Source organism: Acomys russatus, chromosome 8, assembly GCF_903995435.1.
Source record: "Acomys russatus chromosome 8, mAcoRus1.1, whole genome shotgun sequence".
NCBI classification, from domain to species: Eukaryota; Metazoa; Chordata; class Mammalia; order Rodentia; family Muridae; genus Acomys; species Acomys russatus.
Window position 1 is genome coordinate 10,781,062 of NC_067144.1, and position 16,449 is coordinate 10,797,510.

The 16,449-nt window shown below is 42.7% G+C and overlaps 1 protein-coding gene across 5 annotated transcripts in view; it reads left to right on the forward strand.

The window, feature by feature from the left end:
* Window positions 1-16,449, forward strand: part of Tp63 (tumor protein p63) — a 199,040-nt gene that overhangs the window by 158,380 nt on the left and 24,211 nt on the right. For all 5 annotated transcript variants that reach the window (XM_051150793.1, XM_051150792.1, XM_051150789.1 and 2 more), the window contains exons 5-6: window positions 13,093-13,279; window positions 15,107-15,222. In XM_051150793.1, coding sequence (XP_051006750.1) covers window positions 13,093-13,279; window positions 15,107-15,222 — 303 coding nt within the window. The remainder of the gene's footprint in view (window positions 1-13,092; window positions 13,280-15,106; window positions 15,223-16,449) is intronic.

Below are 16,449 nucleotides of genomic sequence, written 5' to 3' on the forward strand. Positions count from 1 at the left end.
TGAATGGAAGAGAAATTGTGTGATTGAGAGAGAGGGAGAGAGAGAGGGAGATAGAAAGACAGAGACAGAGACAGAGAGATAAAGATAGACAGAGAGACAGACAGCAGAATCTATATGTCTCCAGTTGCATAAAGCATTCTTACCTGTCCCTCAAGCCTGGCCCTGCAGATACCATCTTCTTGAAGAGCTACTGGTGAGTTTCGCATGACACGATTATAGGTCGCAAATGAGGAGTCGTGAGTTCTAAAATCTAACTCACTCCTTGGGTGGTGTTTTCTCTGGGCCTCTTGCTCTTTAGGGAACTAAACTGAACGTGGCCAGTGGAGGCAAGAAGAAATGCTTTTCCACCCCAGAGCAAGAGGATTTCACTCTATGGATGCCTGCCTTCCCCCTCATTCTGGGGAATATCTAGGTTTGTTTTGTCGAGGAAAACTCTTTGGAAATGTCTAGTCAGCACTGAGAAGCCAGTCTATCTGAAGTTTCTTTAGTGCGTGCAAAACAGCTTTCACTTCTCTCTAGACTTCTGCCCCAAATGAGCGTGACTTTTGGGACATACATTGCACAAGTATCAATCAAGTATGTCAAATCTTTCTTAACTGGCTTTCCAAACTCATATCCTTAGGCGAGTAAGAGGCTGGCAGATTCCCTGCCCAAGGATGGTGCCAATGTGTTTCCTTCTGGCTAGGAAGGCAGAGCTGTCTCCCAACTGGTGGGTGCCCCCAGACAGACTTGGCTGCGCCTTTCTGTCAAGTCCCAGGACATGCTCTTCTTACCGGAAGTGCTTCTGCAGAATAAATATCCAGTATCCCCTGACACACCTCCCAACACACATACCCCCCCCCAAGGCCAGTGGACCCAGTGGTTGCTGGTTGATCTTCTTAGTAGGTAGGGAACAGACAGCCCACCTCCTTAATGTCAGCATCTGCGGGCGAGGCCCTGGGAAGAATGTGCCGCTCCCAGCCTCAGCTCAGGTAATTAATCCCCACAACTGACAGGTGGCAACAGGCGGCCCTTTGGCTGGGGCTGTCAGGAAAAGTGCTGGAAGGAAAGATTTTTTTCCCCCTTTCTTCAAACTATCAAGAGCACAATTCGTACATGTCTGGCAGCTAGACGGCTGTGGCAGGAGGGGGGGTGGGGAGGAGTGAGTACCTGCCAGGTGGTTGTGGGACCAAGGTGGGGCTCTGCTGCAGCCTGACCCATACTGTAGATCCAGTAGGTTATGGTGGCCTGAGCTCCTCCTGTGCAGAGCCCTTCTTCTTTGCTGCAGATGGAGTCTGAAGGTAGAGTAACTCATCCATTAATCAAGAAGTTAGGGTCGGAAGTGATCTTGCATGTATGATTCAGGAAGTCAGTAGGAAGAGAAAGGACTTTGTGCACTTGATTTCCTGTTCCTACTCCCAGAAAAGGGCAGAGAAAAGTATGACGCGAATCACCAGGAAGCATAGGTAGTTGGTTCTTGATTGCTATTTTTGTTTTTTGTTTGTCCATTTTGTTGCTGTTTTCTTTTGGAGGGGGTGTGTGTTGAGACAAGCTTTCGCTGTATATATCCCTGGCTGTTCTGGGACTCACCCTGTAGACAAGGCTAGCCTCAAACTCACAAGGATCCGCCTGTCTCTGCCTCTCAAGTGCTGCACTTGGGAGGCAGAGACAGGTGGATCTCTGTGAATTTACGTACGTGAATTTTTTTTTGGTGTTTTAGTAACCTGTCCACCATAGAACACTCACCAACTTCAATTTTGTTTAGAACATGAGAAACAAAACAAGCAAACAAAGAAAAACCATCCCTGCATTTGAAAGTTAGTAGTGTTTCTCGAGTGAGTTCTTAGAGAATCATAGTTTATAGTTTAATATATATTAGCTCATACAACTGTGTTTATTCAATACGTTATTCTCAGGCCAAGTCTGTTTGGCCCTTTGAGTATAGCTCCTTTGTATGTTAGTAAGCCAGATGTTGGGATTAAAACAAAAACACCTGGGAACATGTTTCCTAAAACCCCCGATGGTAATTTGCAGCTCACCATGTAAGCCCACCTGTGTTATATCTCATTCTGCTGCGTACTAATCTCTCCCTCACCCCCGCCACTTCCCAGCTCTTCCTCTTCTCCTCTCTCAATGCTACATGTGTTGTGCTTTGTTTTTTTTTTTTTCCTATCAATTCTAATTATGACTTCATCACATCCTTATCATTATTAAGAAAGGTCAATTAAGTGTGGTCATTCACAAGGATACCGTTTGGAAAAGGAAAAATCAAACTGCTCACTGGAATGCTTCAAGATAGCCCTAAGACATTTGAAGACAGGCTTCAAACTTGTCCTAGTGCTGGCTCGAGGCTTTTGGTGACCAATTTGGGATGCACGGATGCAGCTGCTTTTGGCAACTATTTTTCTTGTCGTGTTTTTTGGGTTCCTGGAGGCATTGCAGAACCCATTTGGCCTCTTGCATTCTTCTGGGCTCTCTTCAAAGGGGCGCTATAAATCAGAAGCGCACCTCACCTTTCATCTTAGTGAAGGGAAATTATCCTTTGAATTGTACGTAAATTCTCACAGCTTTCTCCCTTAATCTTAAGTCAGCTAGAACCTACTCATGATGCCTGAAAGAAAATAAGATTTATATATTGATTGATGTGTCTAGATGTGCATTGTATTTCTTCTCCTCCTCTTCTTCAGACCCAGACCTGGTCTCTAGGTAGGTGATTTGCTCCAAACATTAATGAAGGAAGGAGACATTTTGTGTCAGCTGCCTCCAATGGGTCACGGTGTGTGTGGTATTACATTCAAAGAGAACATTAGAATATTTCTCCATAGTAAGATAGCATGATGCGTATAGGTTGATCTGGAATTGAGGCTCTAGGACAGCTCTGACACTGTCTGTGTATCTGCTTCCTTGAGAACGAGTACCACCATGGGTGGGACATACACTTATTGATTAACCCTTGCACAAAAGTGCATTCCGTCCATATTGAGTGGAATGCTGTTGCATTTACCCCTGGAAAATAATGAAAGAGTTCATTTGTGATTTGTTTTATGTTGTTTTGATCTAGTGGGGAGGGAAGGTCTTAGTTGTACCTGCAGGGAAGGGAGCTGCTGAAAACATATGCAGGTGTGTGCTGATATTAGCTGGCATTTCTATGCACTGTTATACTGAATTACCAGTCTAGCAGCCAAGAGTGTGTAATATAGTATGTCACTGAGGCAGGTGGTGCCAGTGGGGTCCTCACCGCTGGAATGCTTTCCTGGCCCTCCCTTCTATTTGCAACATATTATTAGCAAAGGAACTGAATCTGCCCTTGTTTCACCAAATCCCTTGGAATAATTTTATTTGAACACGATAGTTGGCTTAAAGCAGATCTCCTCTCATCACGCCAAACTTCCCCCTCCCCCTTTCCCAACCCCCGGCTATCCAGCACTCCCCTTCCAGGCCACCGAAGAAATAATTTGTGCACATTGATATTTAAACTCCAAGTGTTGTCTATGGGGAAATGGGTCAAGATTTCATGTGAAATTAGGTTCTTCATTCTTGACCCAGAGCCACTGCATAACAGAAATTAGAATCAAATCTGCCTGCTTGTGTATCTACATGCACGCAAATTTCTGTTCTTTTGCGTGTTTCTAAAGAAAGATTATGCCAACATTCTATCTCATGTTTAAATGTCCCTTGAGGCGTGTGAACCTGGGGACAGCGTTCCTCTGAGATCTACCACCAATTAGAACATATTCAAAGTAGGATAACCACTGGCAGTCCTGTCAAAACCACAGCCTACATGCAGTCCAACAAAATGTGTGAACGTCCTTAAAATAGTATGCTATTATTTTAAGCCAATTTTTGTAATCACTCATAAAGGTCTCAGGCCTGAGCTTTGTGTGTGAGAATATATTGACCCAATGTCAGGGAGCTGTTGTGCGTGGGGTGGTCAGACAGTGGGCAGAGGCAGCACCTGTTCAAACTGTGACCTCAGTTCTGTCCCCTGAATCCATGCAAAGGTAGAAGAAGAGAGCTGATTTCATGAGGTTGTCCTCTGACTACACATGCATACTATGGCAAGTATGAGCGGAGCCCCATACATACATCAAAAACACACAACAACAACAACAACAACAACAACAATAATAATAATAATAATAATAATAATAATAATAATAATAATATTTGTAATAATAAATTGGACACTGCTGTAAGATCGCCACGTCCCCTTATTTCTCCATCTGGGTGACTAACTTGAGGTCTCTGGGAATCACATGACTTGCCTACACCAACTTAAGGCATTGCATGGTTGTGATTTTTCTTGGAGAAGTCATTCATTTTCACCTTTAGGACCAAATTATTTCATACGAGCTTTCTTTGTTTTCCCCCATGTTTTCTCTATCACAGCATTTGGTTGTAGGATTCCATATTAAGACTCTCACAGACAGCCACACCTGCACTAGCTCACCGCCTCAAGTAAGCACACAGCAAGCTCAGTGGAAAGCAGCTGACTCATCCCAAGGCCCCGGGGGATGTAGGCTGTTCACTGCAAGGTAGACATTTTATGTTACAGTTACTTTTGAGTCCAGTCTGAAAAATATGCTTACATTTAGGGAATAAAAGTGCAGTTCCTAGACAAAATGAAAATGGACGTGTAACACCAAAGCAAATAGCAGTGTCCTTGTAGCCCTGCTGGGAGTTGATGATGTTTTAAAAATATGACCTCTCAGCATCTTACTAGTTCTTGCAGTCGTGTGTTTTTATAACTCTGTGTTTCCTTAAATTCCCTGTTATCAAGCGGAACAGTCCAACCCTAGGCCTCTGCTCTAAAGCTGTGTGATCCTCAAGGAAGACCATTGGCCTGCAAATGGAAGTCGGCCTGCCACCCACCGTCTCCTCTCTGGGCCATCTGCTTCTCCCCTGAAACTCTAGTAGATAAACCAAATAGTCTGATCTTATTGCTCAAAACCTCCCGAGTTGACTTTCTAAGAAAATCTTAGCAAAGTTATCAGAAGCTCAAGGTGCCTTGAGGTAGGGTGGCTGAGGGATGGAGACAGAAGAAGCAAGGGCCAGCCTGAAAGACGCCCTGCTGGTTTTCCTATGGAGAGCCCTGCTGGTTTTCCTATGGAGACTCTGTAACTAGAATCTGATGTGTTACGTACATAGTTCCTTATAAGAGTGGGGGCATCTGAGTCTACTCCCTGACCGTATAGATTAGCTTCTGAGTGCCTCCTGATGCAATGGACCATCCTGTCCTTTCTACCTCTGTTTCCTCTGCTCTTTCTTCAGCATTTGGATTAAAGTTGTAGAACTAATTGAATACTCGTTTCCTTTAAACCAACACCCTTGACGGGAAAGGGTATCAGTACAAGACTGAGCCTGGTACGGAGAATGTGCTCAACCCATATTTGTTGAATTAATGAATAAGCTTTACCTCCCTATGGCTATTTTATATTTGAAAATTAAAGGGAGAAGACAGTTTGAACAAAATATAACATTTCTCGACTCTGGCATATTCTGTGTTCCATGGCTTCTGAAATCACCGGTCTGTTACGGTTTTACAGGTTACTGATACTCATCCAATCTTTACAGAAGAAAAATATAAACTAGGGGTTGAGAGACTTAGCTCAATAGAAAGTACAAGTCTCTGGGTGTTTTCCTCGTGCACACATATGCACGTGTGTGCATGCGCACATGCGTGCGCGCGCGCACACACACACGCACATACACCATATAGTGTTAGTCATTTTAATTGTTACTATGACCAAGTGCATGGCAGAAACATTTGAAAGAAAGAAAGATTAATTCATGGTTTCAGAGGTTTCTTGCCATCATGGCAGGTACTGTGTAGTGGAACCTCTACAGCGTAGTGGGCAGGAAACAGCATATCAATGATAGGAAAGGACCAGGGCTAGATACAGTGCCTACCCCCCACCTGCCACCCCCAAGGTCACAACCCCAGTAACCTATTGCTTCCAAACACATCCTACCTTCCACACTGCCACATCTGCCAATGGTCCACTCAGATTTCACATCCCTCCACGCCTTCAGAACTCTCTAGACCAGAGCCTTCTTGTTCTATTGAGACATCGCAGTGTCCTCAGAAGCAGCTGAGGTGGGAGCTACTAATCTAGGGGCTTCTTAATCTAATCAAGTTGACAACTAAAATTAAGCATCATAATTAAGAGGTATTCTTGTTTGCTGCTTTTTTTAACAGAGCCCTTGGGTATCCCAATCTGGCTTGAACCTGCCATCCACCTGTTTCTATGTCCTGAGAGTCAGGAATATAGTTGTGTATCACTCAGTTCAGCAGAAAACACTGTGAAAATTAAAGACAGAAAAAGCCAGCGAGTTACCATACCCAAGCAGTTGCCAACATCTTAGCATTTTATGTCGCTTCACGTGTTTCCATTAAGCAAAATATTACAGATAAAGTTTTAAAAATTTCCCCTTCTATATCAGTTCCTCTTCCTCTCTCTTTTCAGTTGCTAACTGAATACACTATGTTTGAGTGTGGGAACATGGATGGAGCTGCTTGAGTTAGTTAGTGGTAGATTGAAAAAAAAAAAAAAAAAAAAAAAAGAGAACCGTGTTTCCTGATGCATTTAAATCAGCTTTGCAGATGTGCTTGCTGGTGGCTTGAATGTGAGTAAGAGGGAAAAAGAAGTAAATGCTGTCAGTGAAAGTAGAAAAGAAAAAGTTGACCGTGAGAGCGATCTTAAAGACAGAAGTTGCCACTCAGCAGCAGCTATTCAGGCAGGAAGTAGTCAGAAGCCAAATTAGGGCAGAGAAGAGGAATTAAAAGGTGGACAGATAGGAGAAAGCATTTGGATGTAACAAAGTACAATCTTGCCTTCATCATAAAAAGTACGCACAGAGCATCAAGAAATGCTATTATTTAGGACAAAAGAAGCTAACCAAACCAATACCAGTTACTTGTTTCTCCCCCTTTCTAAAACCAAGCTGAATGCATGAGCTGGCTTTATCATAGGGCCCCTGATGTGCAGTCACCCACAGGGTCAACAGCAAATTGGGAAAAGTTTGATTTAATGCCGGTTGGATAAAAATAAAATAACATAAGGCAGCACTGGCATTAAATAAAGCAGTTTTGTTGTGAAAGAGAGAAGGACCCAGTTCCAAAGCCAGGAAACAGACTCTTGTCTGACAAACAATCATGGGCAACAATTACTGGATTAGAAGTCAAAAGACCAGATTTAAGTCCTGCCTCTTCTGTTTATCCCCTGTGTCTTTAGGCCGCCATGCAAGCTTTCGCGAATAGAAAAAATAAGAAGAGACACAAACATTAGCTCTGACTATATCTTGGATATTCTTGGGTGACAGTGAAAGCAAGTTCTGGCTCTGGAGGGAAAAACCGAAGTTAACTAAAGAGAGCCAATTAAAAGAGTCAAAGAAAATATCTTAAGAACTCTTAAGGGGGAAAAAAAAGGTGGCTTCAGCACAACTTTGACAAAATATAGGCAATAAGCCATTGAAGAAAAACTAATAAAGCCAAGCCAGCAGGCTGAGATGAGAGGGACCTGTTAAAATGGATGTGAACGGTGTAAGGAACCACATTATTTGGAATGCAGAAGAGTTAGATCAGTAGTGAATTATAGTGCCACATATCTCACTGTGGGAAGGAAACTTTCCACACAGCAGCAAACACAGCAAAGAGGCTCTCTCAAAATACAAAAAAAAGTAAAGATGCTCTCATGTCTTGAGATAAATACTGAGATGTGAGTAAAATAAAAGTGGAATAGTAGATATTTATATGGTGCAAAAGAAACTGAACTTATGTTTCAAAGTTAAAATATGGGCATGATACATTAAACCACCGGTTTAAGGTTTTTGGTTTCCAGTTTATTTAAATGTCTATGTACAAGGAAAAATAGTGATGTCCCAAAGGCTAATGGCAGGTCTTTCTGGCTTACATAATTATTCTTTGGTAGAAATAAGACTATATTTTCAGTTGACAAGATTTGTCTGTGTAGAAAATTGTAAGCCTCTAGAACCAATAAGTAAAGTCATCAAGGTCCCTCAGTACATGCTCAACACAGAAAAATCAGTTATTTAAGAAAACATAAATTCATGTCTTCACAGTACACAATTTATCCATAGTAGAGAAAACTGGAAATAGAGAAGTTATAAATAGCAGAATCCCACTCCTAGATAAGACAGAATGCTGACCTATGCAAAACCATGCACAGTTTTCAAAAGTCTCATTACAAGACTCATTAGTATGTCTGCCCATTCCTATGGAATTCCACAAATGTGAAACAATATGAACAAAAAGCAAGCAGATGATTGCTTGGGGCCAGAGGTTGGAAGGACCGTAACAACAGACGCAGTTTCTTTGGAAAAAAACTGAAGCTATTCTCTATCAGGAATGTGACTGTGATTGTGCAACTCTGTACCTTTTTCAAAAGTCACCAACTGAAACACTTTTAAACTGCTACAGTTTACAGAAAATTATACATCAGTAAAGCTGATTGAAACAAGAGACCTACATGGAAAAAAAAAAAAAAAAAAGGAACGGAAAAAGAAAAAGGAAGAAATTAAGCTTAAAGTAGGCTTTAGAGTTCAAAAACCTCAAGCCAGGGTTGAAGAGCAAGTTAGAGATGAATCTTGGAGATCACAGAAGCAAAGAATCATATTGAAAAACACTGTATGTGTCCAAATTGCAGTCTTTGCCTATGTGAATCACCAAAGTGCTTTAAAAGTATTGACGTGAATCCACTTCCCATTTCTGCAATCTTGCATAAGCCTGGAAAGCTGGAAGAGACGGCAAGGCTGTTTGGTAAGGGGTAGAGGGGGTGGCCAAGTCTAGGAATTATTCATGCATGATAGGCCAGAGAGACTGAGTTTCGAACTGGAGAATCAAAAAAAAAAAAAATCATAATGTCATCACAGATTTAATTTGGCAACAGGGAAGAAAATGGAGTGATGGAGACTTGGCCTTTCAAAGAAGGACCTGGCCCGGCCCCTCCATTCCTTTGCTTTCTGTGTTGCAGGCCTGGTTAAACCAGAAGCAATCAACACGATGTGGCTGGGCCTCGGTCAGATATTTTGATTTAGTCAAATAGGAAAGACTCATCACCAGCAGTTGAAGAGCTATCTGGAGAGCTCTAAATTGCCCCGGAGTGACATAGAGAAGCAAGGGAAAGCCAGCGTGTACCAGATAGGGAATAGCACACTTGAATTGTGGGGATCGATGGATGAGTTTGTGTTGAAAACTTTGCATCAGAGGCAGGAGAGGTGGCTTGGTGACTTGTGGTGGAGGACATGTTGGTCTTGCAGAGGACCTGGGTTTAGGTGCCCAGAACACATATGGTAGCTCACAACCTTCTGTAACTCATTTCAGAAGAGTCAAACTGAGGGCCTCTTGCAATTTCTGCAGGCACCAGTCATGAACATGGTACACATATATACGTACAGACAAAACACTCATACGCGTCGAAACAAATAGGTCAAACAAACAAACAAATAGAAAAGTTTTTATTAGTAAAACACAGGCTGACAAAAGTGCAGGAGGGAAGGGCTGGGCTTTAGAAGGATGAGAGGTAGGTAGGTAGGCCAGATTACAAAGGCCCTTATAGAGCCCTCAGCAAGCCACATTACAATGCAACTGCTAACCCTTGCGTTCCTCAGAGTCACACTGGCCAACAGTACTAACAGAAAGCCTAGGTAGCCTTCCTCCTAGCCCAGAGTTTTGTTTTGTTTTGTTTTTTCAAAACTGTAACATGCTTTCTTTGGGCAACAACTGTAGTCAGTGAAAAATAAAGAGTAATTCTGTAACCAGTAACAAGACCTGTTTGCCCTCCATAATAATGTCACTGGTAACTGTATACATTTGAAGTTCATTCATAAAAGAGTCTTGATGCTGTAAATAAGGAACTCTTAAAAGTACAATGTTTTCACCTTTCAGGAGAGAATAAAATGACGAGTTGCTGTAAAACGGAATGGACATGGAGCTATGCATTGCCTGTGTGTCCTCAGGCAAGGCCTCTCTGTGCCTTATCTTATCTACAAAACTGATGATGATGATGACAATGAGGGAGGTCCATTATCTGTTATCTGCAATTCTGAATTCAATTAGCTCTAAATACCAAACATGATTTTCTAAGTTTGTGGCACAGTCAACTGTTGGTTAAATCCCACTCAAACTAGGCTTGGAAGTCAATTCCCTGGTCAGCACAGATGTTAATGGGTTCTGCACAAGTGTTGGTGTTGGTCATGGAGCACAAGCTTCATTCCCTGTGGCTGGTGTTCACGCTAAATGCCTCATGAACTTTCTCCCCTTTGTAATACCTAAACTACCCGGGTACTGAATCCAATCACCCCAGGTGCTCAAATAAGAGACTAGGGAATCCCTTCTTTATGGTTTAAAGAGAAAATTCACTTTCTAATACCAATACTCATTATTTAAAATCAGCAGCTAGGTGCCCCACCTACCTCCCCAAGGATGAATAAGCATCTGTGCTTGATGAGGCTTCAACTTCTTCCTTCCTTCCTTTTCTCCTTCCTTCCCTCCCTCCCTCCTTCCTTCCCTCTCTCCTTCCTCCCCTCCCTCCTTCCTTCCCTCCCTCCCTCCTTCCCTCCCTCCCTCCTTCCCTCCCTCCCTCCTTCCTTCCCTCTCTCCAGCCCATCCTCCCTTCCTTCCTTCTTGAAACAATTGTTTCATATATCCTAGTCTGACCTCAAACTCAAGGATGACTTTAAAGTCTTGATTATCCTAATCCTGACTCCATATCCAGTTTCTATAGTGCTGGGGAGTTAAGCGAGGCAAACATGGTGGTGACAGCTGGCATGCATCCTGGCCCCTAAACTTTTCCTAGTACTTTTTTTTTTTTTTGGCCACTTTAGTCTTTGCAGCTTGATTCATAGTACATTAATTACTACTGAGGCTTGCCGCTCTTAGGAACCCGTCCCATTCCGAACGTTATTCTTTTTTCTTACAGTCCTTACCTGCTTGCAAAGAGACCTCAGTTACCTCCAGTTAGCTGACTTATTTTCTAGCCATGTTTCCTGAGGTTCCTTTTGTTTTCTGAAGCACAGGGAAGGATTATGTAACTAATTCTTGCAACTAAAACACAAATAGATTTGCTGACTTCTTTTGAGCGCTCCACAAAAGTAAGTTCTTACTATGCCCCAACAGGCCGTTTCTGTAAAATCATCATTTAAGAACCCAAGAGCAAAAATATTCATGTACATTTCATTCAGCATTCCCCAAGAAGAAACTTATTTCTGTAGTTGATTTTTGGCATGCTTCTTTTAGTTGAAGCCATGAAAAAGCTTTTTTACTGTGTTTAATCCTTAGCCTGTGGGCATGAAGGACTGATTTTGAAATACTCTCCTAGCACTAGGAAATTTTAATTGAAAGTTTCATATGCTGAAATCATCAGAAGAAAACAAAGTATTATTTAAATAAATATTGTCTCAGAAGGAAGCAGTTCAGCCGTTTACATGGTTTTTGGGGTAGGTGGTGTCCTTTAGTTAGATTTGGGGTGGGTCATATCAAAAGTGAATCTCTTTGTGGTTCTGGCTCTGCCCTTCTGTCTCCTTCTGCCTGGGAGGAGGATGCTGCCAGCTTAGACCCATAACCTGTGGTGTTTACCCTCTGTTTGGATAGTTGTTACTAGGTGGCCTCTCTTGGCTATGATCACTAGAGCCTGGGTGGCTTCACCTCAGAACTGGAGTGAGCAGGAATGCAACGGTTGGGGCTTTGACCCAGGGAGCTGGCCGGATAAGGTTAATGTGGGGTGATGATCAGAAAAAAGGTGATTTTTTTTCTGATTCAGAGATAGCAAGAGGAGGCAATGCAGGATAGGACTTTTTCCCCCCTTTGGCATTTTGCCAGTTCTCAAACAGCTCACCAGGGAACATGTCCTTTCTGAAGAACAAATGAGTAGGAAGGAAAATCTCACTCACTCAGGACTGAACAGATCTGCAAGGCTGCATCACCTCCCATTGAAGCCTTGGCTTGCTTGCTTCCTATTCTGCCGGCCATTTGGGTGAGCGGGACCAAAGGCTTCCTTCCGGTTTCTGTGTGAGGTCTCTCTCACTACATACAGAACTAGACAATAAGCAGTGAGCCTACGGGAAGCCTTTGTTTAAAGGCACAGCTTTTAGCTATGGATCTCAGACAAAATCTGCTCAGTCTTTGCTAGACACTCCATCTTAAAAACATGTTACATAAACTCTAATTCTTATGAATCTCTTATAAGGATAAGGGAAATTATAGTTCACTAACCATGGAGCTTGAAACATGGTTTTCTGTTTATTTCCGGTAACCTATGAAGTTGTTTCTGGTGTTATTATGCTCAAAAATAGTTTTTTCTGGAGCTTCATATGATGTTTTAATCATAAATCATATTCACTCCCCCTCCCCCAACTCCTTCTGGATCTACCCTCTCCTCCTTACCCAATTTCCTGTTCTGTCTGTCTGTCTGTCTGTCTGTCTCTCTCTCTCTCTCTCTCTCTCTCTCTCTCTGTCTCTCTTTCTCACAGTTCAATTTGTACAGATAAAATATACTTGAGTGTGGAGGCTACTGTGGAGCATGGTCCACCTACCAGAGGCCACACCCCTATGAAAAACTGACTCCCCCTTTGCTAGGAGCTGTCAATTGCCAACACCTTGGGCCCTTTGAAAAAAAGTCATATATTTTTTTAAACCCCTGTGAACTTAAATGTTCTCATCCTAAAGATAAGGCCGGAAAGGCCAAGCATTGTGGTGCAGGCCTTTACTCCCAGCACTTTGGAGGTAGAGTTAAGCAGATCTCTGTGAGTTCCCAGTGCCATATAGTGACACTTTATTAAAAACAACAACAAAATACCAGAGAGAGACAGAGACAGAGACAGAGACAGAGAGACAGAGAGACAGAGAGAGATAACGAGAACACTTAGGAAATAATAGTATAAATCCACTAGGTCTTAGAAACAAAATTTTAAAGTAGCAAATGTTATCAATTTAATTAATAAATATAACTTTCTATTACTACATATGTAGTAGCCAGAATTTAGCATGTAGCTAGAAAGGCTTTCAAAGTGGTTGTATTTTTCTTCTTCTGATTTGTAGTAATATCTCATACTGGTTCTCTCTCCCACCCGTGGGCCCCTCTCTTCTCTAAACAGTATTCCACCGAACTGAAGAAGCTGTACTGCCAAATTGCAAAGACGTGCCCCATCCAGATCAAGGTGATGACCCCACCCCCACAAGGTGCTGTCATTCGTGCTATGCCTGTCTACAAGAAAGCGGAGCATGTCACTGAGGTTGTGAAACGGTGCCCTAACCATGAGCTGAGCCGCGAGTTCAATGAGGGTAAGAACAGTGGGATTCTGAGATTCTATTACTGTCCAATCAAGCTCCTTGATGGTAAAGATGTGGTTCTGATTTCAGACTAAGAATAATAAATAAATGAGTAGTTTTCCCAGTAATTGGACTACTTATTAAGTTGCTTTTCCAAATGAGAAGATATAAACAGAACAGCATGGTAGTTGTGGTGGGTATCACATACCTTGACGTGGGTACCTTTCCCAAAGTGATATTTCAAATTTAGAGGACTTGAAGGCTAAGAAGACCAAAATAGGGAGCATAAAAGAACTGATATAATGAACAAATAAAAATGGCAAATAATGGGTGCGAGAAATAAATAAAAAAGATACAGAGCAAATGCATAGTAGGAAGAGGGACAGATATCCAGGAGGGGCCACTGGGACTCCCTTTAAGTTCTGTGTCCTTGTGTAGACCTGTATTCTGAGCCCCAAATCCAACAACACTGTCATAGAAGAGGTGAGTGTTTCCCAGGGTCCACGGAGATCGCGAGTTCCCATTTCATGAAGGGAAACGAAAAGAAAAGAGTAGCAGACATAGAAAGGCCTCCTTAGAGTGTTGTGAGTGCAGCAGGGGTTGGGAGTTAGACCACGTCACAGAAAACACCGCCAGGGTAAACGCAGAAAGGTAGTTGGGATGTATGACAACAGGACACCAAAGAGTGCATGAAAATTTCATGGAAGAAAGAGGAGGGGCAAAGATCCAAAAGGCAAAAGAAAGCACAGCTAAGCTCTCTGACCAAGTCACATGGTCATTTCTAGCTTTGCCTGCATGGCTGCACCATCCGTCTGTTTGTGTCGCACTTTGTGCCTAACAGAATGCCACAGAAAATATCCCACCCAGGCAGGCTCCATCCTCAGTTTGCCTAAATGCCTGTGTTCCATCAGAATGACAGTACTTTGGAGGTTTCCTTAATTTTTCACACAATATTGTTCTAATCAAAATAAACAGTGCTCCGGACACTATGCTTAGTTTTTCACTTTTTTATTCAATAGTTTTCATAGAGTGGGACTTCATAGCCACAGGGTGACAACGGCTTTATGGTCCCCAAGTGTTCTGAGACATGGTCCCCAAGTGGTCTTTTGGACCATTGCCAAGCATCACAATCTTACTACAGTGCCTGGGATCTTTGTAAAACCTGCCTCCTTTTCTGGTCTCCAACCTGTGACTCTTTCAAGATAGTAAAGCCAGAAAGCCAGAGAGGTTCTTATCTTTAAAGCTAAATCTTTAGCTTTAGGAGGAAAAAAAAAGAAAGAAAGAAAGAAAGAAAGAAAGAAAGAAAAAACAAAACTCCAAGGCAGCCAGTCCTCACTGCCTTTTGGTGTTCAGCTTGTCTTGTCTTCCAGGGTGGGGCTTGAACCCAGGGCCTTGAGTGTGGTAGGCATGTGTTCTATCACTGGGCTATATGCTCAGCCATTTGCTTCTACTTTTCATTTAGTATTATTGCCAGTCAAAAGTCCTAGACTATACTTTCTTATTTGTTTGTCAGTTTTCCATTTCAAAAGAAAACTGGGAAAATCCCATGCAATAGATGAAGTCAGCGATGTGGCATTGAGTTGTATGGAAGCATGGATGGCTAACCTTGAGCTGCAGAGCATAAAATCATTGATCATCATAAAGCTCTTTGTGTTCGTGTGAAATGCCAGGTGCCATCCATGTTCGACACTGGCAACAAGATCTGTTGTTCTCTCAAGAATGCGTGTTTCCTCACAGATGGTTTCATAGGCCACCATCATTCCTTTCGTGCCATTTCATCTCACAGTCTTTATGATTAGGGTGTGTAAACTAACTGCCTTGTCTTTTTCTGACCCACAGGACAGATAGCCCCTCCTAGTCACCTGATTCGCGTCGAAGGGAACAGCCATGCCCAGTATGTAGAAGATCCTATCACGGGAAGGCAGAGTGTATTGGTCCCTTACGAGCCGCCACAGGTGAGCAAGCGAACAGGGCAGAGGCAGCCCCTGCAGCTGGGCTAGCAGGGCGGTGGAGAGAGCACACATTAAGCAATATGCAGGATCTAGCATTTATCACCGTGTTCACCCTTGTCACCAAATACTTCCAAAGCATTCTTTTAATATCCCTTGTTCCCTCGTCACCCCTTTGAGGATCCTAAATATGGGTCTGGAGAGATGACTCAGCAGTTAAGAGTACTTGCTGCTTTTCCAAAAGACCTTGGTTCAGTTTCCAACTCCACTCACCAACACACACTGTTCCAGAGGATCTAATGTCCTCTCTGAACTGCAGGAGCACCACACGAGTGCTCTCTCTCTCTCTCTCTCTCTCTCTCTCTCTCTCTCTCTCTCTCTCTCTCTCTCACACACACACACACACACACACACACACACACACACACACACACACACGGTGCACATATACCATGTGTGCAAAACACCCTTCCATGTTCTGTAAAAAAGAAAAATCTAAGTCTTGGGTGTGCACTGTATTAGTTTGGTAATGAGGCCTCTAACCATGTTGCCCTCGTCACCATAGAGAGCGAGGCTGCAAGCTACTTTTTTATGAAGCATGGTTTTACCTAGATGACAAGGAATTAATAGTGGGTGTAAACAAATGCCAGATGTGGTTTTTTTTTTTTTTTTTTAACAGTAGACTGTAAATGGGAGAAGCTACAGCACATTATTTAGCTGACGTTTGCCTGAACAGATGGTACATTTACAAATGTGTTGTGAAAAGCAGAATAGAGTGGCAGAGAGTAAACAGTAGCGGACTACAGGAGTAACGAAGCCAGTCTGCTGGGGTTGACTGGCTAGCTATGGGCTCTTTGGCGTGTAACTCACCAACTCTGGGCTTCCTATACCTTGTGCATAAATTAAGGATTGAGATGATTTAATTCGGAGGATGGTTCGGCTCCAGGATATTCTTCATGAGGATGTAAATTCAAACCCTGGAGAGCTGATGCTAATTTTAGCATTTTCTTTAAAGCTCTCCTTTTCCAAAGGTATCTGGATGGCATAAACTAAAGTGAGTAACTTGGGTCAGGCTGCAAAAGAGCAGTGAGCCAGTGGACTCTGCCTTGTTCCGCTGTTGCGATTTTTAGTTCGCAGTGTTTTAGTGATCAAGACAGAGTGGGCTCTCTAGTGGGTTAGAAGACAACCCTTCCCAGAAGAAAACACGCCATTAGATCAGAGTGCGTGAAAGCA